Source organism: Trematomus bernacchii, unplaced genomic scaffold (assembly GCF_902827165.1).
Source record: "Trematomus bernacchii unplaced genomic scaffold, fTreBer1.1, whole genome shotgun sequence".
NCBI classification, from domain to species: Eukaryota; Metazoa; Chordata; class Actinopteri; order Perciformes; family Nototheniidae; genus Trematomus; species Trematomus bernacchii.
In genome coordinates, this window is record NW_022987973.1 from 21,232,210 (window position 1) to 21,259,980 (window position 27,771).

Here is a 27,771-nt window from a genome sequence, read left to right on the forward strand (position 1 = left end):
ACTGATTGATATAAAGACTTTTTTTTTTATCAGGCAACGTTTCATTGCTTTGTTTTCATCAGAGACAAAGGGCAAACATACTTTTGGGCTAAATATAGAATTGAATTTGTTTCCTCTGCTTCATTACATTTGATGGACGCAGTACCCTGTTTACTTCTATCTTTGTAACTACATTTGAGATATCTCTGTTCTTTTGTTCGTGGTGTGATTATAGTGCAGGGGGTGAACATTGACTCTGGCAACTCCCACCCTCATCATTTAATTCCCTTTCTAACAGTTTCAACACAAACTGAACCTTATAACCTTAAACGTGTATATCTTACGCAGTTGCATTTGTTTTACTTTGGTGAACCTCATAAACTGGCACCATGTATCAGTTATTAATCTGTATCCCTGCTCTCTTCCTGTCAGACGCTACATGTTCCAGAGCAGAGGGTGAGGGTCTGCAGTGACACCCCCTGCAGTGGTGATGGATCACTGTGGGCTTTCATTTATCTCTTCCCTCTGTAAATCTCAGGAAGGTTGATGTTAGCAGGAGTGAGTCAGCACTTCTGTGTCAGACACTCCAGAGTGTGTGCTGGCCTCTGCTGGGAGGACAGGGAGCTACACATTTGTATTCCTAATAATCTCCAGTGTTAGGAACCCAAGACACAATCCTGATGATAATGTCAACCATTTTGACTGCAAATTAAACAATTTTCTTTAAAAATGTTCTTATAAATGAATGACTATATGGTTGTATGGCATTATTCGCTTGAGAAACTTAGTTCATGTTGTATTAAAATAGGATGATTCGCATACATGGATTATGGAAACTATAAGGAACAATTTCTGTGTGTAAGTGACATAAACAGAGAATTTATTTTATTTTATTTTACATCATAACAATGTGTTTACATTGAAATACACATGATAACACAATTATTATAAGCTGACTATTTTGTGTCACCATTTCTTTGTCTCCCACAGTTATATCTGCAAGGTGCAAGAAAAGAAAAGGTAATTATGATTAAATATTGCATCTGTAAATGCATCCACATAAATTCAGATTAAATGAAACATTAGAAACTATGCTGACATGCTATTGACCTCACACAAATTATGAAGCATTGCACATATGCTTGAATATAAATGTACGATGTAATCTCATTTTCTTCTTTTTTTTAAGGTCATTTGGAGGTGCGTTCTGGTAGGCTATCCAAAATAGAAAAAAACTACATTACTGCGTTTCTAAAAAAATTAAAGAAATGTAATCCTTCCACGTGAAGGAGCTGTGTGTGTTGGTGTGTGGCTCCAAAGGAAATGGCATCCACATAAAAAAATGCCTTTGCATCTTTACGTGCCATGCGTGTGTATTCCACACCCTGACTCTCAGCAAAACAGAGGCACGGAAGGGCTGAGCGATGTTGGACGCGTTATTATTGAAACCAGCGGGACAGTGAAGGAAATTGGAAAAACCCAAAGAGCCGGCATATTGATTTCCAAGGTAAATCTTTGAACGTTTCTTGTTATGCATTTCGTTCAAATTGGGTGTGAAATGTTGCGATTGGGGGCACGAAGCAGCATCCAGTTTGCCTGCCAGCTCCAGCAAAGATGGATCAGATTAGACATTTTGGGTAGTGGCTGCGCATTTCTAAATGTGGGTGGCAGCCCGACCTGCAGAAATGACGACGTTACGCTGAATTTTGCGGTGCCAGGCGGTGTATGTTGGCTACAGGAGGCTGATGCCCAGCAACGCCATGGAAATAATATTACCTGATCTATTTGTGTGTATGTGATGAAAAGATGGATGTGAGTTGCATTTAGCAGAATCAGGTAATGCATTGTTGCCAGGATGTCTCCATCTCTCATATTGAAATGCTGGTCATTAATATTGCTGCTTTCCTGTAAGAGCTGTGGCAGGCCTATAGCTGCTGCTGCTGCTGCTTTCTGGCAGGATACACCTTCAGCTTTCCTGAAGCATGACAGCAAAAGAGGATTAAAACAGATTTGAGCCTGTGAAGTCATTCAAATGTGAAGGAACCTGCAGAAAAATGAATTTGCTACACCCCAAATCCTTTTAGTTGTGGGATATAATAGGTTTTAAGGAATGTTTGTAAGGATTTCAATGACATTGTCCTGCTTCTTGGTGTTTAATATATTCCTTCTTTGTGTTGATATGATATTTCCCACAAGATATTGATCCATAAGTGCCCTTCGCAAGCACTTATGTGTTTACTGGTCAGTTAAAAGCCTTTGTGCTTGTTGTGATGACTCTTCTCTGGGGTCTTGGCAAAGGTGGTTCTGAGGTGAGGAGACCCCAGCAAAGTGTGAGCGTGACTTAGTTTGACCCGCACGTTACGGTCTATGTTGAACTTTGAGCAACTCACTTGTACCCATCAGTCAGTGATTGCTGCTTTATACTTTCTCTGCCAACACCTCTGTGATCGCCATTTGCATAGTCTGCGATGTTACAGGAAAAAGTGGTGTTTCCATGGAAACTGAGACTGTCAAATGAGGGTGACAAAGTGATGTTAATATTTGAAAGGCCGGCTCTTAATCTTCAAAAAACTATGAGCAGCACACCAGAAAGGCTCTACAAAATGCATCATGTGCTAGTTTGCAATTGTAGCTATCTCTTAAAGTCATCACAGCAACACATTTATAGATTGATAAAGATTGATATCTGTAGTCAACAAATAATCTATTCATTTTTAATAAAGAAGGCTTTTTGGATGCTTTAACTGTTAAAATAAACCTGTTCTAAACGGGTCATTCAGTGTTTGTCTTATTAGGAACGACCCACACGCCAATACAGACTAAACCCTCCATATAATTAAACCGAGTAAGATTGATATACTTTCTGTAAAAATGCTTCCATAAAATGTGCCTTGGTAATGAATAAAATATGAAATCAGAGGAGTTGAGTTAACATGAAGGAGAAAGAAATCAGTGGAATTAAGACACGTCTGACTGAGTGAGTCTTAGCTGAGGGAAATGATTGTGAAAGTTAGCCTATATATCTCTTTTTGCTCAAGTCCCTGGAAGCCCCTCAAGGACCCCTGAAGGTCTCTGAGTTCCCAGCTGTGGGATGCATTGCCCTAGATTTATCGTTTTCATATGATTTATCATTACAGAGGAAGTCCCCATAGTAATATATACAACCTTGAAACAATTTTATGATTTAAAAAGACCAATAGCTAAGAATCATAGATGGTATTGAAAATGAAGATGTAGATAGACAAAGTACAATGTAAAAAAGGATTACTTTAAGTTACAATAAGCGTTGTTGTTGAATGTATAGGCATTTAGGATAACAGCCTACTGTCATGTAAATAAATTAAAAAAGCAAAATGTTAAAATACAAAAAACAATAAATAGTTCAGTTTGTGTCAGTAAACATCATTCAGCAGGTTAATAGAAGGGGTATTCATTTATTTTGCATGTATGTAAAATGTATATACATGATCATTTAGTATAACATTATTAATGTTATATCATGTTAAAAAATGAAGCCTTTAATGACATTTTTACAATCAATTTGAATATAATGATTCGTTTAACTCAATAGCCTTTAGAGTCCAAAAATAGTTCATGAAACATTTTAAAAGCTTATCCTCTTGGAGTTAAATTCTGCAAACATACAACTAAAAGCAGCCTCCCATGCTGCCTACTCATATGACGTCACACCACCATCAGGACCAATCAAATCGCTTTTCCCAGGTTTTGCCGCGAGGAATGGAGCTTGCCGTGCTGGAGTGGGTGTGTATGTTTTCTGCACATAATAGCTGGTATTTCGATTTATAAATATATGAACTAACACTTGGCTAACCTGCTAACACATGAGCTAATATGTTAATTGAAGGCTCGAGGTGTGTGTTGATTTGAAGAGTTATTCGGAGCTCTGTATGTGGCAGCGAGCCGCCTCATGCTTTGTTGTGGGGCGGAGCGTTAGCTGCTAGCCTGTAGCTAACTCTGCTGTGCACTCGCATGCCTGATGCCTCCGCTGTTTTCTTCCTGCTTCGCTAGATAACAACAGCCCGTCCCTTGTCCTCGGTCTGACCTAATGGATCCCAGCGGAAGTGAACTGGACTCCAGTCTTCCTCAGCCTGAGAACCCGTGTCTGATCGTGGAGGACTCCCAGCCGGACAGTGTTGCTCTGGAGGACGACCCCGAGAGCAGCTACCGAGCCCTGCTGGCCCGCCGCCTGTCCAGCCTGCAGCCCACTGCCCGGAGCCCGGTGCTGGTGAGCTGAACTGACCTCACCGACTAACACACATCCATGGCTAGTTTATAGTTTCTGCTGTAGTAGTTGAGACTGTGTAATGTACTGTATGTGGGATGTCTAACTGTACAAGCAACTGCAGTGGTGGAGAGAGCATTCAGGCCCTTTAAATAGAAGTATCGATCCCACAGTGTAAAGATACACCAATATAACTTAAGTAAAGATCCTCCGGACACATTTGTAATAGTAGACAATTTTAGACAAAAGGTAAACAGACTCTGATAGTGTTACATTGTTATGTTATATAATGGAGTTATTAAGTCTAGTTCATTATTAGACAGGCAGCTCAACAATTGACATAATATAATAGTTATAAAAGCCCTTACATTATTGGGATTGCTATATTCTGGAACAATTACGATAAGCTACAGCTGTCATGTAAGTGTATGAAGTAAACAATACATTATTTTCTTCTGAAATGCTCAAGTACAGTAGAATATGCCCCTGATTGTGTTTAAGTGCAGAACTTGAGTAAAGTCCTCAGTTGATTTACACCACTAATAGTCTTCCGCTTTGTTGACAATCCTCAACAATATATATCAGATTTTCTAATTCCGTCCCGCGCCCACCGATTAATTCAGCCATCCATCTATCTGTCCTGCCAGCCGTCCACTATTCAGGGTCACTTGGTGTGATTGGACAAGAGGCAGAAAGGACAGGGACACCTGTTATAACTGGCTAGACATGTACTAAAAGTTTTATTGCCGCTTACAGGTTCTCCGGTTCATCATAAGGAAAAATTATGGAAAAAGCATCTTTCCGACATCCACAGAGAAAGATCCCATTTGACATAACCTTAATGTCTTTGGACTTAAGGGGGCTAACTGGATATTGGATGGCTGCCTGTATTCATGCATACTTGGGAGTGAAAGTGCACATTCCATACAGAGAGGCCCGAGGTGGCGGGCTGTTCATATGATCTTGCTGTGAAGTGCCAGTGCTCACCCCAGTACTGGCACTTCACAGCAATATATATATATATATCCTTTTTGCCTTTTGTAACTTGTGAATATTTGTTCTTTATTCCAGGAACTGATATCCTCCCCGCTAGGAAGCCGATGCTCTCAGACTGACAGCCAATCAGAGAGCTCCCAGAGTAACAACCAAGCCGAACCAGGTCAGGGCTATTCTAGCATAATGGAAATGAAAATGCATATAACTCATCGGGTATCAAACAAAACAATAACTAACCCTAACCCTGTTTTCTTAAATGAAATGTAGGCATCCAAATTGCGTCCAACCCCAGTTCTGCGTTCCAGGAGGAAAGCCAAGTTCTGAACGTTTGCCCTCCAAACAAGAAAAAGTATGTATGGACTGGACATGTTTACTGATCGATGATACTCAGGATAGGGTATAGTGTTTTCACTCTGCCCCTATTCTCTCAGGTGTGCACTGGAGGACACAGACATGGAGTCAGGAGCTGATTCTACCACACACTGCATTCAGCCTGAGGGTTTGTGCTCTTAAAATGATTAAGGAGGAATACAATTCATGCCCAGTACATTACCTGTTTTTGTTTTCGCTTATTTTTCGTTCTCTGAAGTCTTACACGGTCTGCACTCAATTGATCCTAAAAAGTCTGCTGGGCCTGATGGCCTCGACCCTTTCTTTTTAAAAATTGCAGCTCAGATTATAGCACAACCACTTACTGATATTTATAATCTCTCCCTGTCCACTCACACACTGCCAGCTGTGTGGAAGCAAGCTCTTGTATCGCCCCTCTTGAAAGCTGGTGATCCAACTGAGTTGAATAACTATCGTCCTATCTCAAATCTTTCTGTGTTATCAAAGATCCTTGAGTCCTTAGTTTCTGCTCAGCTAACACTTTTTTTAAATTCACACAACATCCTTAACCCTATGCAATCTGGATTCAGATCAAAGCACAGTACTGTGACTGCCAGTCTGAAAGTCTTAGACGATATTAATATTTTTGTGATGCATTGTTTATTGACCTAGCCAAAGCATTTGACACTGTAGATCACCACATTCTGTCTAATGTTATGTTGGTGTCTCGTTTCGGTCATAACGCCATTTGCTGGTTTCAGAGTTATCTAACCGACCGTACTCAATGCGTCAGGTTGGGTAGTACTGTCTCTGACCCTGTCACCTTGGAGAAGGGAGTTCCACAGGGCTCTATTTTGGGGCCCTTGCTCTTTTTATTACATGTAAACAATATTTGTAATCAGATGCAATTTTCTATCTATCATATGTATGCTGATGACACTATTGTATACTCATGTGCTCCTTCTCTGGATATGGCCGTTTCCACTTTAAAAACTGATTTTATCACGCTACAGCATGCGCTTCTTGCCTTTCCATTGACACCCTTGATGGCGTCTCCGTTGAGTTTGTCAATACATACAATATTTTGGTTGGACTGAAATCTAAACTTTAAACACCACATTGAAGTTCTAACTAAGAAATTGAAATTCACTCTTGGCTTCCTTTACATACTTAAGCGTTGTTTTTCAACTTCTTCCCGTAAAAGGTTGGTCTCTGGCTTATTCCTGTCCCAGCTGGACTATGGTGATACAATCTATAGATTTGCCTGTCCCACTGTTTTGGTCAAACTTGACCCACTCTATCATGCTGCACTGCGATATATATCAAATACACCCTATAGGACTCATCATTGCAAACTGTATAGCCTAACTGGATGGTCCTCACTTAGTATGCGTAGGATGCAGCATTGGTTTTTATTATTGTATAAAGCCATTTTAGGTAAGCTTCCAGTTTGTGACTCTTACAACCTCAGAACCAGTGCCTGGAAACGGTTCCAGGTACCTGCTGTGCGGACCGTGGCTGGAAAAATGAGTCTTTTTTTAAATGATGGTCCTTGGTCTTGGAATGACCTTCAATCAAGCCTCAAACTGATGGCACTTGTCCCTATAGCCTGTTTTAAATTGAAGTTGTCTGAGGTCCTTACCACCAGCTGCTCTTGCAGTAATAAGTAGTGTACCTTTCTGTCCTAATGTGCACAATGTAGTGACTGCTTTTCGTCTTTTGTTTAGTTAGTTGTGTTCTCTGTATTTTATATGTCTGTGTTATGTGTAAGAACTTGTAACATTGCTGCCTTCTTGGCCAGGTCAGCATTGTAAATGAGATTGTATCTCAATGTTTTTATCTGGTTAAATAAAGGTTAAATAAAAATGTAAATAATGAAACTGCGTGTGTCAATAACATCAGTATGTTTGCGTTTCAGAGGGAACCTCTCAATTTGGTTTTCTGGAGCTTTCTCAGAGTCAGGATCTGCGCGGTGAAGTGGTGAACCGTCAGGTGGAAGACGACAGAGAGAGACGCAACAAATCAGGTATTAAGAGTTTTATTTATAGATGCTGGGAGCTTTTTCTTCCTTCTGTGTTTCATTGTTATTTAGAGCACTAATTGCCTTTGAATTGATTCAGACAACATGACCTTCACATCTCAAATTATTTCGATATTGAAAAGGCTGCACTCAGACCTGGTAATTAAGTGATTTAATAAATCACTTTCAGTCTACTGACGAATGACAAATATAAGAAACATCTTGAATAAATGAGTGAAAACATGAAAACACATTTGGAGCCGTCCAACACCACCATCAGTAAAACGCCAAATAAAATAATATATTTTTAGTAAAATGCTGATCCACCCACTTGGAGAAACTATGAAAAACACGACTAAGGTGTTCTGGAGGCCAATTGTTTAAAAACACCTCACACTTGTGTTTATTGTGGTATTTCCTTTCATTTCACACAGCTATAGTGCATCTTGGTTTCATTTAAACTTGTATGTTAGATCTCTCTTAACTATGTAATCAGCTCAAGTTGCAGCAAGAAAGTATAGTACCTGATATGAGCCTTCTTACTGACATTAAACTATTAAAAGAGCCAATCTAACCTAAAGCTTGTTTTCCTCACCAGCAGAGCAGAACATCAGCTCCAGGACTTCACAGAGTCAGGACAACAAAGCAGCGAGGTATGGCCCAATGTGGTGTTTAAATCCTGCCTTCATTACAGCACTGATTCCCAGCAACCGGTACATGTATCAAAGAGGTACTGCGGCTCTTGCCAGGGGGTTGATTAACTCTACAGTTTTGATACAAATATATATCCTTAATCTAGTCAGCTGTAACACCTAAACAATGTTCTGATCAAAGTGTTTAAAAATAGGTTATAAGAGAGCAGTTTAATCTGCTAAAAGATAAAAGTAAGCCTAAAGTAATTGATGGATAACATATTTGTATTGTCAAATGTAATGGATAAATAACTAAGTGAGTGATAAACTGCTATTCATTGAAATTCATAGAAGTAACAGCTAAATTGTTGGAATAGAAAGTAGGATAAAGGGAAATGTGGCTTCTAATTGTCTTGGAAATAAAGACATAACCAAACTGACTTAAATATTGACAGTTCAATTGTGTGAAAACATATTGTAATATGCTTTCTATATCACTGTTAGTTTATTACTATGTAGATTAAAATCAGTTCAGGTGAACCCATTTGGAACATAACAGTTGGTGTTAATGAAGGGATACATGAGTACATGTGTTGCAGTACGTCTGACTGAAAAATGTTGTGACCACTGCGTTAGAGTGCAGATTCTACCTCGGATGAGCAGCGGTTCTTTCTTCTGTGCGCCTGCAGATCTGAGGTGAGCTCCAGCTGGTCAGAGTCCTCGGGTCAGTCGGGGAGGCAGCGGGGCATCGAGGCTCTGCTGCACTCAGAGGGCCTGCAGGCGTCTGATGAGCAGGAGATCCCGTCCTCACAGGAGGACATGTTCGACCCTGACAAGACGGGTAAATGTGCATACATGCAGTGCAATGTGTAGCAAACTGGCTGCAATTTCAAGTAGAGTTGGACAATATGGTTTATGAATTACATATGGGTAATTTTAGGCTATACAGTTTAACAAATGTTTTTCAAATAACTACTGTTTGTTAAAGGGGCACTATTATTATACATACCTACCTATCTCTCTCTCTCTCTCTCTCTCTCTCTCTCTCTCTCTCTCTCTCTCTACCTACCCCTCTCTCTCTACCTACCTACCCCTCTCTCTCTCTCTCTCTACCTACCTACCCCTCTCTCTACCTACCCCTCTCTCTCTCTCTCTCTCTCTCTGGCCGTTTCTCAATGTCGAGTAAACCTGCTGCAGAGCCACTATTTCAAGTATACTACGTCATCGAGTGGCGCCGAAGGACTGTTTAAATGCATGTTAAATGCCCAGCATTCGGCGCCACTCGATGACGTAGTATACTTGAAATAGTGACTCTGCAGCAGGTTTACTCGACATTGAGAAACGGCCCCTCTCACTCTCTCTCTCTCTCCCTACCTACCTCTCTTTCTCTCTCACTCTCTCTCCCTCTATCTATCTATCTATCTATCTATCTCTTACTACTTTGCATACTTGTATTTTGTTTATAGTATACTAGGTTTATATACCTCCCCCCCTCTCAATCAACTTCCTCTTGACTGCCTTTTCTGTTTATTTTATTTTACTATATTTATTTGTTTGCCTGTCCTTGTTTGTCTACCCTCCCTCATACTGTAAAGCGTCTTTGAGTTGTAGAAAAGCGCTATTTAAATATAATGTATTATTATTATTATTATTATTATTATTATGCGTTTTCCCTTTTACCTTGTTTTATAGGTTTTTGTGCATTGAAATGGTCTACAAAGGCATAAAATCCCAAAGTTCTTTCTCTCCCACACACTCTCCCCCCCCCCCCCCCACTCACTCTTCTTTGGCTAGTGCTCCACCAAAGTGAATGTGATGGGCTAAAGGGCAAGACATTTCTAAGCGGATCACCACTCACAACAGACAGAGGGTGAAAAGAGGTGCTGCAGCACAGGCAGTATGAGAAAAATAAAGACCTTTTTGAACATCAAAGCATGGAGACATGTCATAGGAGAGGCACAAATATGCAACGTGCCCAAGCAGATCCCATGCTGGCAGCTCAAAGAAAGACGTTACAATTAGGGATGTCCCGATCACCTTTTTTTGCTCCCGATCCGATTCCGATCATTTGATTTTGACAATCTGCCGATACCGATTTTTCCCGATCCGATCTTTATGCAATGCATTAAGAGAAAAAAAAGGAAAAAAGCATTCAAGTTGTCCCTTAAGGTTATTTTTTTATTTAAATGACAGTACCCAACTACCCATTCTATCCAACATGGATATAGCTTCTTTTTTTCACAGCAGCATTGGATCAGTTCAGTTGTGCAGCATTGGATCAAAACAAAATAAAGCTTATCAGTGGTCCACCACAAAATAACCATGTAAACAAATTGAGTGCAGATAGTGCAGTAACAAAACAAAAATAACTACTGGAAAGAGGTAGCTTGACTAGCTTCACAAGTTCACACATTTGAGAGAAATAAGCAACCAGGTCTATGAAAACAAGCCCAAAAGAAGCAACACATACATGATGTTGTGTAATTTTAAACCAAAACTAAGGCCTCAGGATGACTTTAAGACGTGAACATGGTCATTTTTGTTTTGTAACATTAAAGGTAGCGTAGGTAAGTTTGAGAAACCAGCTCGAGTGCGCTAGAATTTGAAAATACACAACCGGAGAAAATCTGCCACTTCCTTACAGAGCCCCTCCTCCAACACACACGAACGCGCACATGACCAATGAGGGCACGAGATAAATTTGTGCACAGATGGAAGGCTGACAGGCAGGTAGGCCATCCAGTTATTTTAGCCGGGCCGGCTAAAATGATTGGTCGTGCTTTTTACAATACTACGGCTTCCACAGATGACATTTTTTAATGGATTTTTTGTCAAAGCACTTCAGATATTCATTGCTATCGGGATGTTAAGAGCATTCCATGGAATATAACAAAAAGTGTATCTCGAGCCGGTTTCTTAAACTTACCTACACTACCTTTAAATAAAATAATAAAAATATTTTATAAAAAAAGAAAAAAAAAAAGATCCCGATCTTTTTTTCCCGATTCCGATCTTTTGAAAATCACGTGATCGGCTCCGATCCCCGTTCACGTGATCGGATCGGGACATCTCTAGTTACAATTAATATATGCTCTCAATATAGTTATTAACTACATCCAACATAGAAAAATATACATTAAGTATTTTTGCCCCTTTTTGTAAGTAATAAAATGTAGGGGCACCAAACAAAATGTGTTGTTTTCAGTTATTGTGTTTTTCATTGTACAGTGGTGTTGGAAATGGCTTAAACAAGATAAAAGTTGAACTGTTGTCTTTTTTCCCCTGTCTCACTGTTTCTTTTCTGCGACTCCCAGGCGGTGCAGTGGACAGCACGGTGTCTGAGCCGGAGCAGCAGGGTCACCCCACGGCCACACCGGCCCAGACCCTGCGGCTGCTGCATCTGTCCGGACAGGGAACTCTGGTGCAGGAGACTCTGTCCCAGTAAGTCACGTCATGTTCGTAGTGTCAAAAGTCACAAAGTGCTCTCATATTAAGCATCCACACAAGCACAACGTAGAAAATGACCTGATCATCTGCTCTTTTTCCTCAGGAGCTCTGTTGACTTTGTTGCCGCCACCCAAGACAACTTCTCCCAGAACCTTTTGATAGTTCCCAGTTCCCCAACAGAAGCAGAACACGGTAAATGATTAAACCTACTTTGATGACTGGATTTGATTTAGGAAACAAGTGGTGAGTATAGAGCTTCAATGTATTCCCTTTGTCAGCAGCTGATGAGCCGATGGACACTTCACTGCCCCCCGAAGACCGAGCAGAGCCAATGGAAACAGAGGCCGCTTCTAAGCCACACCCGTCGGCCTCTACTCCTGTCTCCCAGAATTCCCCTGGTTTTGTGTTAGAGCGCACTCTCTCTTTACCGTCCCAGCCAGAGTTTTCTCACGTATGTACTTATTATATTCATTTCAACCAGTTTACTGCTTCATTAAAATAAGATCAGTTCATATTGCAATATTTTAAGATTTTTGCACATATTTCACTATTTCCTAATATTTCTTAAGCGTTTTGAATAATCAGCAAGTTTATTTATAATGGTGATCTTTATTTCTTGATATTCAATGTGTTTATTTTTATTTTCAGGACGTGTTTGTCCCTACACAGAGCCAGTCACAACGGGAGTCAGATAAGAAGAAAGCCTCGTTGCCTCGCCAGACGCAGTCTCAGCCCCTGGAGTCAGCTCCTTTCACGTTGCCTTTGCAGCTCTCTGTGAACACACAGATCAGCAGCCAGGCTCAGAAGACCTCAGAACATATAGAGGAGGACAGCCAGGCAACACAGATCGAGGAGCTGAAGGAGCCGCCCGGCAACAGCGACTCACAACAGAGGAGAGAGAGTAACGGTATGTCTTCACAGTCACAAACTGCCACCAGCTCCAAAGCTTCCCCCTCTGCCGAATCACCAAAGCATCGCGCAGCATGTGCCAAGAACGAGCCGTCCAGTCAGTTGCAAAAGTCTGAAGTGCACAAAAAGACAGCGACTTCTTTGAATGTACAAAATGTGAATGTAAAAGACAGTAAGAGTGACGTGGTGTCCTGCTCACAACCCAAGGTCGATCTCTCTGATGTGACTGTTAACAGCTGCGTGCAGGAGACTCCCCCCGCAGACCCTACACCCTGCAGTTTGCCCTCACAGTCTATGATCTCTCAGACTGTGGATGTAGTGAAGGGTTCTGTGGACTCGAGAAAGGCAGGAGCAAAAGCAAACAGTCAGTCTTTAAAATCATTGTCACAGCAGTCGGTAGCAGCTGGCAACAGTCAAACAGTCAAAGACGTGATGGGGGAGAGTAATAAGTGGGAAGAAGAAGAGGAGGTGATGGAGGGGGAAGGAGAGAACACATTGGGAAGCGGGGCCTCTGGACTAGGTCTGGCTCTCTCTCAGAGTCAGCTGCTGTCTCCTGAGCCCATGGAGGAGGAGAGTGAAAACAGAGGAGAGGACAGCATCATCGTGGTCACAGACAGCGAGAGAGACTCCCAGCCTCTTCAGGCAAAGACCAACAGCTCCCAGCCAACCAGAGGCAAAGTGTCCTGCTCCACCAATGGCCATGAGTCCCAGACTCAGGGGAAGAAGCTGCACCCGGGTCCTGATAGGCTCTCCCAGACTGAGAGGGCGGGACCTGAAGCAGAGGGGCACAAAGACAAGAGCCTGAGTGACAGCTCTGGAGGTAACCTGGGCACAGATATACTGTATGTTAGCATGTTAGCATGTTAGCGTAGTGGAAACAAGGTTGGGAACCACTGGTTTATATATCTAATTCCTGTAGTCAATTCGGATGCAACTGGACAACAGAATCAATGTCCTTGATGCCCAAAAATCTGTTTTATCCAACTATTGTTCTGTTCTGTTTTTGCAGTTCTTCTATACCACTTTATCTCTAGGTCAATCTCCTTCATTGCGCAGGAAAATAAAATAGGCCAAATTGGGTTTAAACTTTTATTGGTCACAATTGTTTTCTCTATAAAATGCATTCTGTTATCTTGGGATTTAATTTAAAATCTGTAATGTCTGACTACACGTTGCTGACTTATGTTTAGTGTCATCACCAAATTCCCAGGTCTCAGCCAGTACCATATTATTATTACTGATAGAAACAAACTGAAAAAACTTAAACTGATTCAAATTCTATTTCCCTACTACAGAAATGTCCTTCCACTTCACTCTCCCTAAAGAAGGCGAGCTGATTGGTCCTGTTGTCGGTGCCACGCCTCCTCTGATCGGCCAGCTGAAGCAGACGCTGAGACACAGCACTCCCATTGGTGGGTTCTTGTTTCAGTCAACAGGAGCTGCTCAACAACTTGTTTACTAAATGTCCAGTAGTGTAACAAGATCTGATGCAGAGCTTTATGTTCTCCTTTTCTCCAGAGATCACTTCCTTTTCTCAAAAGTCAGGCGCGGTGGGGGATGTCTCTGCAGACGGGGCGATGGCAGCCAGTGACATTGTTTCGGGCGAGAGCGGGGATGACACGATGGAAAAGGGAGACGGGAAGCTGAGTTTGAGGATGAAGCTGGTGACCCCGGTGGAGGAGGGCAGCTCGGAGCGCTTCAGCCTGCAGAGTAAGAGCTCAACCTCCCTCACGCTTTTATACTCCATCCTGCCACATGTGACCTCGTAGTAATACATTTAGTGTCTTTCTATCCTCCAGAGCCCGCCCTATCAGAGGAGGATGGACCTGTCGTCAAGGTTACCACTGTTGCCAAGGCTGTTACCAGGTAACCTAGCACTAATCTGTTCTTTTAGTCTTGGGAGTAAAAAGCAGCTGAAGGACATTCTTCAGCCTTTACAAGGGCACTTCATTCACAATGGAACCAATGTGTTGAGATGTTTACAAATATATTTGACTGTGTGGTAAACTGATTTAGATTTATGGATGATCATTTATGGTCCAACCGATGGTGCCCTGGTGGAGGGAGGCAATGCAATGTTTAGAGCCCATGTGTCATATCAACATGAAGAATATTACCGGCATTTACGGCAGCTTACGGTACGGCTGTAATGCTGTAATGCTATTGCAGTTATAAAAATCTGTTGGCAGAAATGTAATAATGTTAATAATAAAGCTTTATTTATACAGTGCTCAACGTGCTTTAACAATTGAAACATAACTCAAGACAAACAGAAAAAAATATCTTCATTTCAAGTCAGAGGTTAAAAGACCTTAGCACAAATGGTTCATGCGCTCATGCTACATACATGATTTCAAAAAAGTCAAATGGGGTACAGAATATCTATAAATAACATACAACGTGTACAATGGATGGCCAACTTGGTAAAAGATAATAAAGATATAATAATAATAACAAAAATTAAAACAATACAAAATAAAGACAATTAGAAGAAACTCTTCATCATCAAACATTTGAGCAGCTTATCAGAGTTTACACTTTTGTTTCATCAGTGAGTAATGATCCCGCTTTGCGAGCAGTTGTTGGTGCTGGTTGTAAGAATAAGAGTGTAACCCTGCTGTTTGGTGTCCCTGCAGCCCGTCAGTGTTCAGTCGTGTCCGGCAGGTTCACAGACAGCAGGACGCAAGAGAGGAGAGCCAGGGGGGGGGCAACAGCACACCTGTCAGGTAAGAACACATTAAAGTTTCCCCATTTTAATTCTATAAAGTACCTTCTGGCACTGCCGGACAGACTTAGTTTCTGCCTACATTTGAGCCAAATGTGGTACCCAGATGTTTAAATGCATTATGTAAGACATGAAGGGGGGGGGGGGGACTTGCTATATGATCACACCAGCGTATTGTAAGCTTTCAATATAGATTTAAATGCACAAAGAAAATCTCCAGCTCCACATGTCCCTTTGACCTAAAAAGGAAGTAAGAATAGCTTTCCCCTGGTGTAATGTTTTTCAGTAGACAGAAATAGGTCCACTTTCCCTCTCTCTCGGTGTGTGTGTGTGTGTGTGTGTGTGTGTGTGTGTGTGTGTGTGTGTGTGTGTGTGTGTGTGTGTGTGTGTGTGTGTGTGTGTGTGGTGTGTGTGTGTGTGTGTGTGTGTGTGTGTGTGTGTGGTGTGTGTGTGTGTGTGTGTGTGTGTGTGTGTGTGTGTGTGTGTGTGTGTGTGTGTGTGTGTGTGTGTGTGTGTGTGTGTGTGTGTGTGTGTGTGTGTGTGTGTGTGTGTGTGTGTGTGTGTGTGTGTGTGTGTGTGTGTGTGTGTGTGTGTGTGTGTGTGTGTGTGGTGTGTGTGTGTGTGTGTGTGTGTGTGTGTGTGTGTGTGTGTGTGTGTGTGTGTGTGTGTGTGTGTGTGTGTGTGTGTGTGTGTGTGTGTGTAATGGCTTGGCTTTGTCCTCAAGCTTTGACAAAGTGAGGTTGTGTTCTCTTTTATCCTTTAGTTTGTAAACAAAATCCCATTATGTTATCTAAAGGCCCTAAAATGCTTCTTAGTGTTTTAAGGTGCTGCAGCAAAGTAGACAGTAGAGGCAAATACAATACAAATATGGACCTAAACATTAGCATAATAGGGCCACTTTAAAATATGTAGATTTATTTCCATGGCTCCTGCTTTTTTAGTTCCTGTTTTAATTCCAGTGGATGGTCATGTTGGCACCATATTTGTGTTGGCTGTCTGCCAGATGTCCCACAGCATCTCATTTGTTGCTCTCCACATGTTCACAGAGGGGATCTGTTCTCCTCGCCGCAGAGGAGCTCCCAGGCCTCCTCGCTGGGATGCAACAGCCTCCCCAACAGCCAATCAGAACCTTCACGACAGGAAGTTTTGGCAGCATCGCAGGAGACCCGTAAAGATCCTGCAGAGCGCTCTGCAAACAGGCTAGGGCCGCATCAAGCTGCAGAGCCCCCCACCCCCAACAGGACAGAGGCCCGGCAGAGGGCCCCCTCCGACAGCACCGTCACCTCCAGTCCGTCCAACAAGGTCCGTTGCTTATTATTCACTTCAAATAATGCAAATGTAAAGGGTATGCTACAGATTTCTGCAGCTTGTTAATAATATTAAACAAATTCAAATGTTAATACAAATGCTGAAGTGTTTTCTTTTTGACAAACATGAGTAAGTGCTTGCATGGGGTGTGGAGGTGCAGTGTGAAGATGTGGAGGTGTTGATCCCTCCGCTCTGTGTCTCAGATCCGTCAGAGGACAGTCTCCCAGCAGACCACCGAGGCTCCGGGGCTGCGCTCCCCAGCCAACAGGGTATGTACTTTTAGTTGTTATCATAACTTTTTTTTCAGCTTGTGTCAAATATTGCCCCAGTAACTTTTTATGTTTTTGTTATCAAGGGTGACCCGGAGTCTCCGTCCTTTAGAAGAACCACAGCCCCCGCACACCGCAGACATGTGCGCACTATCCAGGAAGTGCGGACCACCGTCACACGCATCATCACAGACGTGTATTACGAGGACGGCAAAGAGGTGGACCGCAAAGTCACAGAGGTACCCCATATATTTCTCATTTCTAATGTCTTCACCTGTACAGTTTAATTATGTTATAAAGGATTAGTTCTCTGCTTTTTTTTGATGGAGCTTTATACCGTTTCAACTTAGTGCGCAACTTTACTTTTCTGTTCCCTCTCACCCCCGTCGTAGTGTTGTTTTAAGAGCTTTGAACAGCCACTGAACACTACCCAATCAGCAGGTACAACAGATAGACCCAGTTAGGGCCTGGTCAAAAACCCTCATGAGATGGTGAAGACAGAAAACTGGGCTAAAACAGAGAGAAATCCAACATTCTTTATGAGCTTTATAATAAGTATTTGACCATACTGAATAATGGTATTTATCATCTGCGAACCCTTTTCATCCAGAAACCGGTGCGAATTCAAAAATTGTAAAAGTTAGGCACATCAAATCAAAAATGTATGTAAAATCTTTATTCACAGCTTGTTGCCGCTGCCTTGAAGGGGCCAAAATAGCTATGCTGGGATGTCTATACCAAAAGCATATACTGCTGCCATAACATTAACATGACCAGGATCTGGCAATAACAGTTTTGGAAAAAGATTGGAAAGAAGGCTGTAAAATCCTTTTTAAGATGACGCAAATGCGGCTTTTCATTACACAAAGAAATCATATCATGATCCCATGTGTCAGAATATTGGATGTTAGGTGCTGAACAGGATGCTGACCACCCACCAAAACATGTATTTGACTTCAAAGTGAGTGTTTTTTTTGTTACCAGGAGAGCGAGGAGCCAGTGGTGGACTGCCAGGTGTTGGACGGCGATATTTCCCCGTGTCGCACCGGCGGCAGCTCAATGACCTCCGGTGACCTCGGGGACATCAGCTCTCTGTCGTCCAAAGCCTCCAGCATGCAGCACAGCTCCGGAGGAACCAGCAGCAGCGGATTCACCAGGCCCGACTTCCTCATGCCGCCCAGCCGAGGGGCCACGTCCTTCAGGTACTGCCCATCAAACTCTCTCCATCTCGCTTTAGTCCTCTGCTTCATCTTCTCTACTAGCTGCATGCTGATCTCTGTGTCACGCCTTCTCCTTCTTTGACTTTCTAACACCTTAATCTCTCAGTGATTCTCTGACCCACGCCTGCTTCAGGTACAGGTTGCTCACAGGCATGAATCTGGGGTCACCAAACTCCTCTCTTTTAATGGGGTGTTTGTGATTCCGAGTGGCCCCAGATCAGTGCCTGTGCAACCTGACGGGCTCCGTTCGTCCCCTCTGTGTGTCCGCAGTCCCAGGAGGGGAGGCGGTCATCAACAGAGGGGTCACAGGGGTCAAAGGGCAGGGTCAGGGGTCACAATGAACAGAGGCCTCGCCCCGCCGTTCCCCAGAGGAAGGGCTAGAAGGGGCCGGCCCCCATCCCGCGCCTCAATGTCCAGGTGAGTCCTCACTGAGGCTCGCCCTGCACGTAAAGAGACGACAAACTGAACCCACACTTTCTCTAACAGAACTTTACTTTTCCTCTTCTCACTAAACTCACACCTGATCTCCTCACGCTGCTGCAACTGATGATTCCTTCAGTACTGATTATAGAGTGGTGCAGTGACGAGTCCTAAGACCCGGAAGTGAGTTAGCATTTCACCACTACCGGTTCCCTCGTCTCAGAGCCAATGGGATTTCTCCATAGGATTTAGGAAAATAGCTGGAAATAAGGTCTGTGGTTGAGACACATTTAAGAGACGGATCACGCTTTGTTCTACGACATTAAATACATCAGCAGTGTAACGGTTGTAAACAAGTGGCTGAATAGGACTACAGAAGTTGTCGAGGACGTTGTAGGTCATTACACCGAACACGTAAACACTCCCTCTAAGTTTGTTTGCCCTGTTCTGCTTGAAAGCAAGTACCTGCCTCCTGCAAACTGTTAAAACAAAAGCTTCAACTTGTACAATTTTGAATCTGTATTATTGAATATCGATCTTAAGTTGGCGTGACGTTGAAGTCGTGCGACTCTGCTGTAGTTCGTTTATAGCATAACGTTAGCATTTTGCTTCTGGCGATTAGATTTATGATTATAAAATTATAAAAGTAGGGTAGACATGTGGATATTATCCGGCTGAACAAAACGTGCATTTATCTAACAGGTTCGTTTTCCACAGACCTTATTTCGAGCTATTTTCCAAAATCCTATGGAGAAATCCCATTGCTTTTCTGTCGAGGGAACCCATGCGCAGCTTACTCCCGGGTAAATACGTCATCCCTGCACCACTCTATTATGTTGATCAGTTTATAAAGAAGTCATGGTTGATAAAAGTAGCTTTAAATATGTTTTAGTACATAATTCAGCATTTCGAAAAGTTAATAAACATATCCTGAAATACTATGGGTTAGCCTACATACTAGTATACTATAGTATAATGTTATACTAGAGGCAAAATATTTCTTTCTTTCTTTGTTGGTAGAAGCACTCAGATCCTTTACTTAAGTAAAAGTATAAATACTCTGTTCTTAAAGCAATCCACTACAAGTAAAAGTCCTGATTTCTAAAATGTTACTTAGTGAAAGTACAAAAGTAATAGCATCAAAATATACTTAAATTACAGAAAGAAAAAGTACTCATTCAAAATTCAAATATGAGCCTGAAAATGAGCATGATAAGGCCCCTTTAAGCACTCCATAACATAGGCTGTTAATCCAGAGCCATTCTAGTTATGGAACTACTTGTGCCTCATCTTGGGTTATATTGTATACAGATAGGCATTGAGGAGGAAGTGACTTGTTAAACAGGAAGCTTTGAATCATCCTGTCCTGCTGTCTGACTGACTCTGTTTGGCTCTAAGGGGGGGTGCTGTCGGCTCCCTGCAGAGGCTCGGTGCTCACGGCCAGCCTCATTCCTCCTCAGAGGAGGAGCCCTACACCCGCATGCTCCCCCCGCGTCTCCCCGCCAGCCCCGCAGACCCCGAGCTCCACAGCCGCTCCGACTCCCTCAGGTCGTCCCCGGAGGAGGCCCACTCGGCAGGGAGCAGCTTTGTGGGGCTGCGGGTGGTGGCCAAGTGGTCGTCCAACGGATACTTCTACTCAGGCCTCATCATCAAAGACTCTGGAGAGGGCAGCTTCCGTCTGCGCTTCGACGACGGCTACGAGTGTGAGGTGGCAGGGAGGGACATCCTGCTGTGTGACCCCATCCCCCTGGAGACGGAGGTCACCGCCCTGCTGGAGGACGAGTACTTCAGCATAGGTGGGGAGAAGTTTAATAATGACATGAACTAACACCTTTACTTTTCAGATATTTTAGATCATTGGATGAGCCAATTCTATATAACGGGTTATTATTGAATTTCTAGAAATATTCAAGAATCAAAGACATTTAGAAGCTTTAGGCTCCTCCTATGATGCAACATACAATATACTTGATGAAAAACTAACACAAAAAAAGGTTTTGTGTTGAACCTTAAACCCAAAGCACTGTTAACACTGCTGTCTTTTGTGCAGGCATTGTGCGGGATCATAAGACCGAGGGGCCCGATCTGTTCTACAGCGTGGAGAAGGACGGTCAGAGGCAGTGGCACAACAGGACCTCCGTCATCCTGTCTCTGGAGCAGGGCAACAAGCTGAGGGAGCAGCACAGCCTGGGGCCCTACGAGCCCTCCACCCCGCTGACCAAGGCCTCCGACATCAGCCTGGGTGAGACCCCGCTGCACATGCACAGATGCCTTCGTTCATTTTGTATTTAGGTTCAATGAAAAGCATTTTCTTAGCACCTAATTTGATGTTGGATTTTTTACCAATCGTGATAACATCGTCCTCAGCAAATAATGACTGAGATTTGGGAACACGGTGAAAATCACTGAAAAGAAGTCTGTAAAAGCTCCCGTGGGAAAGTTCCTACACAAATACACCCCCCCTGCACCACTCTATATTAAGGATAACCTCATTTAACAGTGCTCTCAAAACAAACCCTTAACCAAACTCAGTTACTGTACATCACATGATCTGGTGTCCTATGCTGAACTGAGTACATTTACTAAGGTATTGTACTTAAGTACTTTCGTGACATATTTGTACTTTACTTGTACCTTGAGTATTTTCATTTAATGCTACTTTATACTTCTACTCCACTTCATTTCAGAGGCTTATGTCATCCGTTTTACTCCACTTCTTTTGTTTTAACACTCACAGTTACTAGTTACTTTGTACATAAAAACGATGGTATATTGCAGTACTTTACTACTGATCTACACATTAATTGTGTAGATCAATTGGGACCTTAATTTGGTCAGAATTGCCGAGCTACAATTAAATAATGCTCTTATAAAAACAAATAATGTAGTAACCAAGATATTCTGAAATGGGACATTGTGCAGATTGAGTACTTTTACTTTTTGTACTTTAAGTACACTTAGATGCTAATACTTTTGTACTTTTACTTAAGTAACATTTTGAACACTTTTACTTGTAATGGAGTACTTATAGACCATAGTATTTGTACTTTTACCTTAGTAAAAACATGTGTGACCAGCTCATGTGTGTCCTGATAGAGAACATGTTTGATTGACTGGTTAAGGTTAAATTGCCGGTGTGCTCTGTTCTCCATGTTGGCCCCTGAATGAAGCGTGGTGTTGATGTGCTCCGTAGATAACCTGGTGGAGGGGAAGAGGCGGCGCAGAGCGGGCCCAGAGGAACACAGCACCCCCAACCGCAGCCCCCGCACCCCCGGCCCCTCTGGGAAGAGGAAGCTGATGACCTCCGAGGGCATCAGGTCGCCGGCTAAGAGGGGCCGCAGGGGTGCCGGGGCCAGAGCCGGTACGGGGGCCCATTCACCACAACCATAGACTGAACAGGGGGGAGGGGGGGGATGGATTCTTCATGTTTTTTAACATGTGGATTTCAGTGTTTTTATATCTATCGGTACATCAACGTTTTAGATTTTTTTAAATAATGTGTTATTCTAGTCAGATTTTATATAGTGTCTGTATGCACATTTGAAGTGTAATTGCAATTTTTAAATGTTTTAGACGCGTTTTAACGATTATAGATTTTTTATTTATTTATTGTACTTAATGAAATGTGAAGCCTTTGGCCACTTTTTAACCTTATCTGTCTGAATGAACTTCTGAGAATGTTATTACAGTTAATGATCCTGGTCAGCTCTCAGATGTTCTTGTGTATGGGGTCAGTAATGTGTGATTTCTGTACTGAGCCAAGCTGAGACTCTCAGGGCAGTCCGTGTCGCCCTCTGCTGTCCGCTGCCTGCTGCTGAGAGCCGCCTGGTAATAATAACATGCAGCAGTGTTTCAGTGGGTTTGGTTCACGGTGGAGGGAGACAAAGGGTGTATCTCTTTAAAAGTCACAGCGGTATTTTCTTTGAGATTAATTTTAACAAAGCCAGGTTATATATTTCAGGCTGAAAATATATAACCTGCCAATTTATGGAAAAAAATCTTCTGACTTGCCTCTAGTTTTATGCAGTGATGCAGATAAGCGTTGCCTGGATCAGCTCTGATTTGCAGCAACAGCAACATATTTTTTGTGGAAATCTGAAATAATTAGCAGTTAAAAAATAAAAAAAATTATGTTACTAGAGGTAAGGGAGAATGTTTTTTAAGAAGACATTTGAGAGTCACAACATTTATTTATTTTTCTGATACTTTGGCATTTTTCTCCTTCCTCCTCTGAAACGTGTGTGTTTCCTCTCCAGCTCAGCGGGTGGGGTTGTGTAACACCTCCGGCAGCGGCACAGATCTCCCCGGTCAGGCTGGTGACGTGGCTGATACTCACGGCCCCCTGCCCAAGAACACCACCCTCTTTATGGGTTTCGCCTTCATGCTGACCGCCTCGTCCGAGATCGACCGGCTGACCAACAAGAGCGCCAGCGACGATGAGGACGGTGAGGCAGGACGATCCCGTATCATCACACAATCCAACTGCAGCGCGTGGAGTCGACTGATGCTTCCCTATCTGTACTGGTTCTTGGTTATCAATAATTCACTTTTTCTTTTTAACAGATTACATGGAGACGGGTCCGTATAACAAAGCTTACACAGAGTCTCAGCTGCAGGCGGGGGGGGGCTTCGTCCTGCCAGACTTCAATGAAGAACAAGTAAGTGCTCTGAAAACAACTTAAACTATCAAACTTCCAACTTCCTGTGAATAAAATAATAAAAAATGATGGCCTAAAAAATGTGTAAGAAGTATTTTATAGCCATCAATTATTATTTTGCTAAAATTGGTCAGATTTTCTGTCATCTGCAGCTTTGTCTCGAATAACAAATGGTAGCAGATATTCTCTATTTTCCAAATTTCACTCATTATGTGCAAGCATGTGACACACGGTGATACATGTTGTTTTAAGATGCTGATACAGCATTCCAACTATCTGTTATGCTACGCACGAAATTCTTTATTATTCCGCCGGGTTATTTTGCACCTCTTCTTCTCCCACATTCCACATCGCAGAAACTCCGTTCAAAAATCAAAACGTCAAAAAAAAAATGTCGTAAAACTGTGAAGTAACACATTTTTTTGTGTGAAACGCTCAATGAACTACATCTCTTGGACAACAACACACGTCACCAAGATGGCCGTCACTACTGTCTTGTCAAAAAAGGGATTGACTACCACAATGAAACACGTCCAGAAGAATGTCATGCAAAGCTGCCTGCCTGCCTGCCTTTGATTCTCTCTGAACTGCCTGATCTTTTTAATGTTTAATGTCAACGATTTGTGCAGATAGCCGATGCTAATGTAGCGTTAGCGTTAGCATTTCTCCCCCGGGCTTAAATGGTGTATTATAGAATGATCACACCGGTGTGACAGTACTCTTCAAAGGGTTCACGAAATATGACTACTACTCTTACTGTTTAACATTTTGGGTTACTTAATGTTACTTAATGTTAAGGCTAATAAAAATGACAAGGCTAAGCCGGCTGTAATGCTAACTAACGTGCTAGCTACTAGCTAGGTAGCTAACTTGATCCAGCCACTCCTGGTCCTTTCATCAGACGGGAAGCGAAAGAACGAGCAAGACCCATTGCTGGTATGATAACAACCTGGTACTAAGCACACAGGCATCTTGTTAAAGTTATCTTATCTTAGCTATCTCTATTTTAGTGGAGGAAAACAATTGTGACATCAGTTATGAGTGACATCACTTACTCTGGGATTTGTAGTCTTTCTAGTTGCGTATTTTTCATAGTCTTATATTTCAACAGTTTTACGACAAACTGTGACTTTTTTGACATGGAAATGATTTTTTAAGATTGACAAACATCATATGTGTAATTCGTGGCACAATTCAAACGGGATCGAAAGATAAGTTTTCTCTCTCCATTGACTTCAATACATAATTTTTCCGAAATAAGGTCCCATGGACCGGAAGTAGATGGGCGTGACTTCGCCACTCTATTACTTTTCTCATTCATAACTTTCATAATTCCAGATACACATCCCATAATTCATCAAATTTTTAACATGGAGAAACTCTTCAGACTTGAACAATCTTCATGCGACTTCAACTGCTAACTGCTCCTTCATACTTTAAAATGTTACACATCTTTCTGACATTATTCGTGTAACACAACTTTTAAATCTGATTCGTACTTATAGAGATATTAAACATTGTTCAGACCTTGGTAAAGAGGCCTTCTTCAGATTTTAGAGTGCGTGATGTCACAGCTAGAGTGGAGGACAGAATTAATTTTTCCTTCATATTTTCTTTTAAACCTGCCATAATTCCCAAACCCTACATTCCTGAGACATCATTTTTCATGAGAAACGTAGGAAAACATCTCGTAGCTTGAAAAAAAAAAAAAATTAAGCAAAATAATTAAACAAAATGCCTCTTGAGGGCATGAAGTGACAAAAACGTTCAACATGTCTCCATTAAACCCCATTGTAAGTTCAGCCTCATCTTTCCCCACCACAGCAGCCGCACACCTTTTAGTTAATCTGCCAAAAAGGCCACATTATTAACCCGAAAGTACACAAAAAGTACACTTCAGATGCTCAAGTTCCTTGACATAATTCACGCTTTGAAATTTCATCGATATCTGTTAGGGTTCTTCAACAAAACGTTCACATGTAAGAGGTTTATCTCTCATTCAGAACAATGAAAATGCTCTCCTCTCACTGATTACTGCACATCACCATGGAAACCTTTGATCTCTGGACACGTCGTTAGCTCAAATATAAACACCTGTGTCATGGAACACGATGTCATAACTCCAACTAACATGCTCAGAGCAGCAGACTTCAGATAATGGTTAATGGTCCTGCCCTCAACAGCTCTACATCAATTATGGGGTGTCATCATATGCCGTTTCCATGGAAACGCATCCCTTGCCATAAAAGACGATGTCACTATACATTAACTCCTATGAAAATGTTCAAAAAGTGCTCAAACTTCACATGTGTGCTAACAGTCCAGCCGTGAAGACATCTACGGGACAGTTTTGAGATTTCTTCAAATGCCGTTGCCATGGCAACACAATGCTCGCCATGAAACACGGTTTTCTCATAACTTCACAGGTTTGGTAACGATGCAGCCATCAACGCATCTAAGCGTATTAATGGATGTCATCAAATGCCGTTGGCATGGCGACAGATCATTCACCATCAAGTTAGTTCAAAAGTTTGCACTTCAAATATTTTGCTGCTTTTCCAAGCCTTTTTACTTTCTTTTCTTCTCTCATCACACATTCAAGCCCCCAGTGTTCATGTATCATTTCAATCTAAATTCTTCACTTTCTGCTTACACATTACATTTCAGCATAGCAGTTTAGCGTCAGCTTTTCAGCATAAAGCATTCCCACTAGCAATTTCTTCAGGAATTGCATTCTCTAGTTCAAATTGTTATACTCTCCACTGATAAAGCTCTGGATACGTGTTATTTAAGGTGTGATCTTATGCAATTATATTCTTGAGTACTAAGTCATGATAAATATAATCACAGCTTCTGCTAAGGTATTTAACACACACATGTTCTCCTTCCTGTCCTCTGCAGTGTAAGGCAGCCTATCAGAGCCTGCTGATTGCAGACCAGCACTGCCGCACCAGGAAGTACCTGCTGTGTTTGGCCAGCGGTGTGCCCAGTGTGTCGCACATCTGGGTGAGAGACTGCTGCAAAGAGAACAAGCTGCTCAACTACAGGAACTACCTGCTTCCCGCCGGAGCGGGGCCCGACGAGGCCGTAGTGGAGTGGTGAGGGGATCAGCATTATTTATTCTTTGGGTTACACTAGATGGATTCGGTAGAAATGATATAGGGTTGTTTAAGCATTCTAGTTACAGAAGGATCTTTTGCTTTCCTCAAAGATAAATCCCATGAAAATGATAAAGCTGGAGGTTTGAAGGTCTTCTTGCCTGTTGTTCTATCCGTTACTCAGTTATTACAGGATCTATAACCAGTTTAAAAGAATATTAGCAAGACTTTGCTTGACTACATCCTTAATTATCCTACACTGCTCCCCGCGTACCGTACAAAATGGCAGCCCATCCCTGCGTGCCGTACAAAATGGCAGCCCACTGCTCCTAACACTAGGATGGGTCAAATGCAGAATGTAAATGTACCCTCTGTGGGACGATTAAGGGTATGTAAAATAAAGAAAAGAAAAATTTGAATGTTTATAATTTAGTTCTAAAAAACTATAATAAACTGCAATAGACTACAGCGCCACTTACAGGCCTGGCATATGTACTACAGCGTCTCCAGCGGTCTCTCATTCCCCTGATAGGTGGAGAGTTGCCCATATAGGCGGAGCACCCCTTTTCTGACGTCAGAAATTCAAATAATAATCAGCTCCGTTGCAGCCCCATTTTTAGAGATTTGGGTATGGAGGAAAAGAGAGGGTTGTGTTTTCTGACACTTGGTGAGTTCCCTGACACACCGGGGACACATATTCATGTATAAAAGTGCATTTTGCATGATAGGTCCCCTTTAATTTTGCATGAGTGATTGCTTTGTAATCTGTGTTATATTAAATCTCAGATTGGAATTTATCTTTCTTGAATTTACCTATACTTTGTTTAATTTACAAGAATTTGAAACGTATCTGAAACAGAAATGAGACTTTCCTTGGAGAGAAGAAACTATTATGTTACATGATGCCAAAAGTGGACTCGAGAACTATTTTCTCTCCGATCAGGCATCCGCGCTGCAGCCCGTTCAAAGCCCTGCGGGTCCTTCTGGTGTTTGAGAAGCCGGTGGAGCTTTGGGCGCAGCTGATCACCATGGGTGGAGGTTCGTCTGTCCGACACTTCCAGACGGACAAGGACGGCTCAGGTACAGACTCTCAACTTTACATGTGTGTTCAATTTAACTTCACACTTTTTCTAACAGTTTGTTCTTCCCTCGCTCTGCAGACATTCCTGCGGGCAAGTACGACCTCGTGGTGACAGACAGTGCCTGCCCGCCATTGGTGGAGAAAAACGTGACATCACAGGAAGTCCCGCTGGTGTCCCCTGAGTGGATCATCCAGAGCGTCATCCGCGGGGAGCGCATGGGTTTCCACAGCAAGCCTCAGTATCGCCATGACTACTCTTCCTCTTCCTCCTCCTAATCACATGTTAAATGCCTTGGACCATGATAAATGTTCAGCATTAGATCCATTGCATGCCTCTGCTGTATATAACTTTCTCCTGTCTGTTTTTATGGGACATTAAAACAGTGACCTTGTTGTTTCATTTTAATCCATTGGAGTTTATTTTCTCTGCAGAAAA

The 27,771-nt window shown here is 42.3% G+C and overlaps 1 protein-coding gene across 4 annotated transcripts; it reads left to right on the forward strand.

The window, feature by feature from the left end:
* The first annotated feature begins 1,415 nt into the window (after positions 1 to 1,415).
* tp53bp1 (tumor protein p53 binding protein, 1) lies at positions 1,416 to 27,741 on the forward strand. 4 transcript variants are annotated; one of them, XM_034116460.1, is made up of 29 exons: positions 1,416 to 1,486; positions 4,009 to 4,225; positions 5,294 to 5,381; positions 5,486 to 5,567; positions 5,650 to 5,717; positions 7,467 to 7,574; positions 8,167 to 8,221; positions 8,890 to 9,041; positions 11,515 to 11,641; positions 11,751 to 11,839; positions 11,929 to 12,098; positions 12,296 to 13,376; positions 13,852 to 13,968; positions 14,075 to 14,266; positions 14,356 to 14,422; positions 15,193 to 15,282; positions 16,328 to 16,583; positions 16,793 to 16,858; positions 16,945 to 17,097; positions 17,843 to 18,060; positions 18,349 to 18,495; positions 19,897 to 20,294; positions 20,549 to 20,740; positions 21,692 to 21,859; positions 22,755 to 22,943; positions 23,062 to 23,156; positions 26,058 to 26,254; positions 27,198 to 27,334; positions 27,415 to 27,741. In XM_034116460.1, the coding sequence occupies exons 2-29, from the start codon at positions 4,046 to 4,048 to the stop codon at positions 27,609 to 27,611; spliced, it is 5,079 nt and encodes a 1,692-aa protein (XP_033972351.1). In that variant the 5' UTR covers positions 1,416 to 1,486; positions 4,009 to 4,045; the 3' UTR covers positions 27,612 to 27,741. The 4 variants fall into 4 exon arrangements, with proteins under 4 accessions (XP_033972351.1, XP_033972350.1, XP_033972352.1 ...); XM_034116459.1 differs by lacking the exon at positions 1,416 to 1,486 and adding an exon at positions 3,703 to 3,741; XM_034116461.1 differs by lacking the exon at positions 1,416 to 1,486 and adding an exon at positions 3,703 to 3,741 and having other exon boundaries at positions 8,170 to 8,221.
* The last annotated feature ends 30 nt before the right edge of the window (positions 27,742 to 27,771 follow it).

Excerpts from the sequence above, each read along its gene's own strand:
- tp53bp1 (XM_034116460.1), top strand. The coding sequence starts at position 4,046 with ATGGATCCCAGCGGAAGTGAACTGGACTCCAGTCTTCCTCAGCCTGAG. Across the intron at positions 11,840-11,928 it reads CCCAACAGAAGCAGAACACG|CTGATGAGCCGATGGACACT; the intron begins GTAAATGATTAA and ends CTTTGTCAGCAG. Across the intron at positions 15,283-16,327 it reads GGCAACAGCACACCTGTCAG|AGGGGATCTGTTCTCCTCGC; the intron begins GTAAGAACACAT and ends ACATGTTCACAG.